This window comes from Amphimedon queenslandica, unplaced genomic scaffold (genome assembly GCF_000090795.2).
Source record: "Amphimedon queenslandica unplaced genomic scaffold, v1.1 AMPQUscaffold_3811_Cont24199, whole genome shotgun sequence".
Taxonomy (NCBI): Eukaryota; Metazoa; Porifera; class Demospongiae; order Haplosclerida; family Niphatidae; genus Amphimedon; species Amphimedon queenslandica.
In genome coordinates, this window is record NW_003555866.1 from 1 (window position 1) to 1,448 (window position 1,448).

The 1,448-nt window shown below is 40.1% G+C and overlaps 1 protein-coding gene across 1 annotated transcript; it reads left to right on the forward strand.

Moving 5' to 3' along the window:
* Positions 1 to 575: 575 nt before the first annotated feature.
* On the forward strand, positions 576 to 1,084 carry LOC109592828 (leucine-rich repeat-containing protein 40-like). The gene is made up of 2 exons (XM_020008177.1): positions 576 to 785; positions 918 to 1,084. Exons 1-2 carry the CDS (start codon positions 610 to 612, stop codon positions 988 to 990), a joined length of 249 nt encoding a protein of 82 aa, XP_019863736.1. The 5' UTR covers positions 576 to 609; the 3' UTR covers positions 991 to 1,084.
* The last annotated feature ends 364 nt before the right edge of the window (positions 1,085 to 1,448 follow it).

The window sequence follows — 1,448 nt, forward strand, 5'->3', positions numbered from 1 at the left end:
GATAGTCTTCACCGTCAAAATAAGCTGATACCATTCCACAGTAGGCCTTTTTCATTGGACCATGATCAGAACTAGAAGGAGAGAGTTCCCTCCACTTGAATGAATCCATATTGAAACAATGTAAGTTGTTATGATAACCAAAACCATCATATCCACCAAAATAATATACGTCCTTCCCAATAGCAACAGATGAATAGTTCAATATACCTCGTGGTGGGGTACCAGTAATAGGTTTCTGGTCCCAAGCACCAGTTGGTAAGTGATACACCTCCATCACATCATAGTCTACTCCAGACCCGACCCCACCCCACATATATAGGTAGTCTCCTACCTTTACTGTGGAGTGTTCCTCTCTCCCCACTGGTTGATAGTCTATAGAGAACAAGAGGTACCAGTAACAGAATAACAGTAATATAGTGATGAATTAGAATAAGGACAGGATACAGAGGAGTAAAGTAAGTGAGAGAGTAAGAGAGACAAAGAATGAATGAAAGAGATACAAAGAGAAGAGAATAGTGGCCCTCACTTTTAGATGCCATTCTTCCAAAATACCAGCCCCACCCAAACTATGCAACATAAGACCACACCCATTTATTCAAATTTGATAAAATGAGTTCCAGTCGTGGTGCCAGTAGAAAATCTCCTGCTGGTTCTACTAGACTCAAACCAAATCCAAACTTCTTCAATTCTCCTAGTGAAAGTGATGGGGTAGGTAAGGAGGGGACTGTACCAGAATCCTTATTGAAACAAGCTCGTAAAACCGGTTCACTGAACCTGTCAAACAGGTAGGAGGCTGTGTGAGACTTGTAACATGTTTTTTAATTCACCAAAAATGATTTTTTGGATTTTCATTATTATGACGCATTAATGAACATGTGGATGTATGAAAGTTAGTGGGTGAATGTGTATAATTACAGGGGCATTAGTGTTATTCCTCCTAAACTGTGGAGACTCAATATTGATCCTCCTGATGGTAGTACTGCTTCATAGAGCTGTTGCACGGATGTAATTAACGGGGTAGGCGAGGCTTCCTGTCGGCCATCTTGAGTGGCAAGAATGTACACGCAACGAATGGAAGAATGGAAACAAACTGCTATTTTTCATCAAAGAGATATCATACTTCACTGCAGAATATTATAGAGACTTCTTCACTCAATATCTTCATCTCCTAACTTGTATTAGCCTGGAATGTCAACTGCAGAATTTATTTAATTTTTTTTCTCCATTCCCCCATTCATTCTTGGCCTTCTTGCCACCCAACATGGCGGACAATTTAGCTCAATTTTAGCCACACCCTCCCGTTGATTAGTTCCGTGCAACAGCTCTATTTGATGTTGATGAGAGATGGTGGGACCAGGTGGAACTGACTAGACTGGATCTATCATCTAACAAAATCAAAGAAATATCTGAAGATATTGAAAACTTTAATTCATTGTCAGTGATTGAGG

Excerpts from the sequence above, each read along its gene's own strand:
- LOC109592828 (XM_020008177.1), top strand. The coding sequence starts at position 610 with ATGAGTTCCAGTCGTGGTGCCAGTAGAAAATCTCCTGCTGGTTCTACT. Across the intron at positions 786-917 it reads TCACTGAACCTGTCAAACAG|GGGCATTAGTGTTATTCCTC; the intron begins GTAGGAGGCTGT and ends GTATAATTACAG.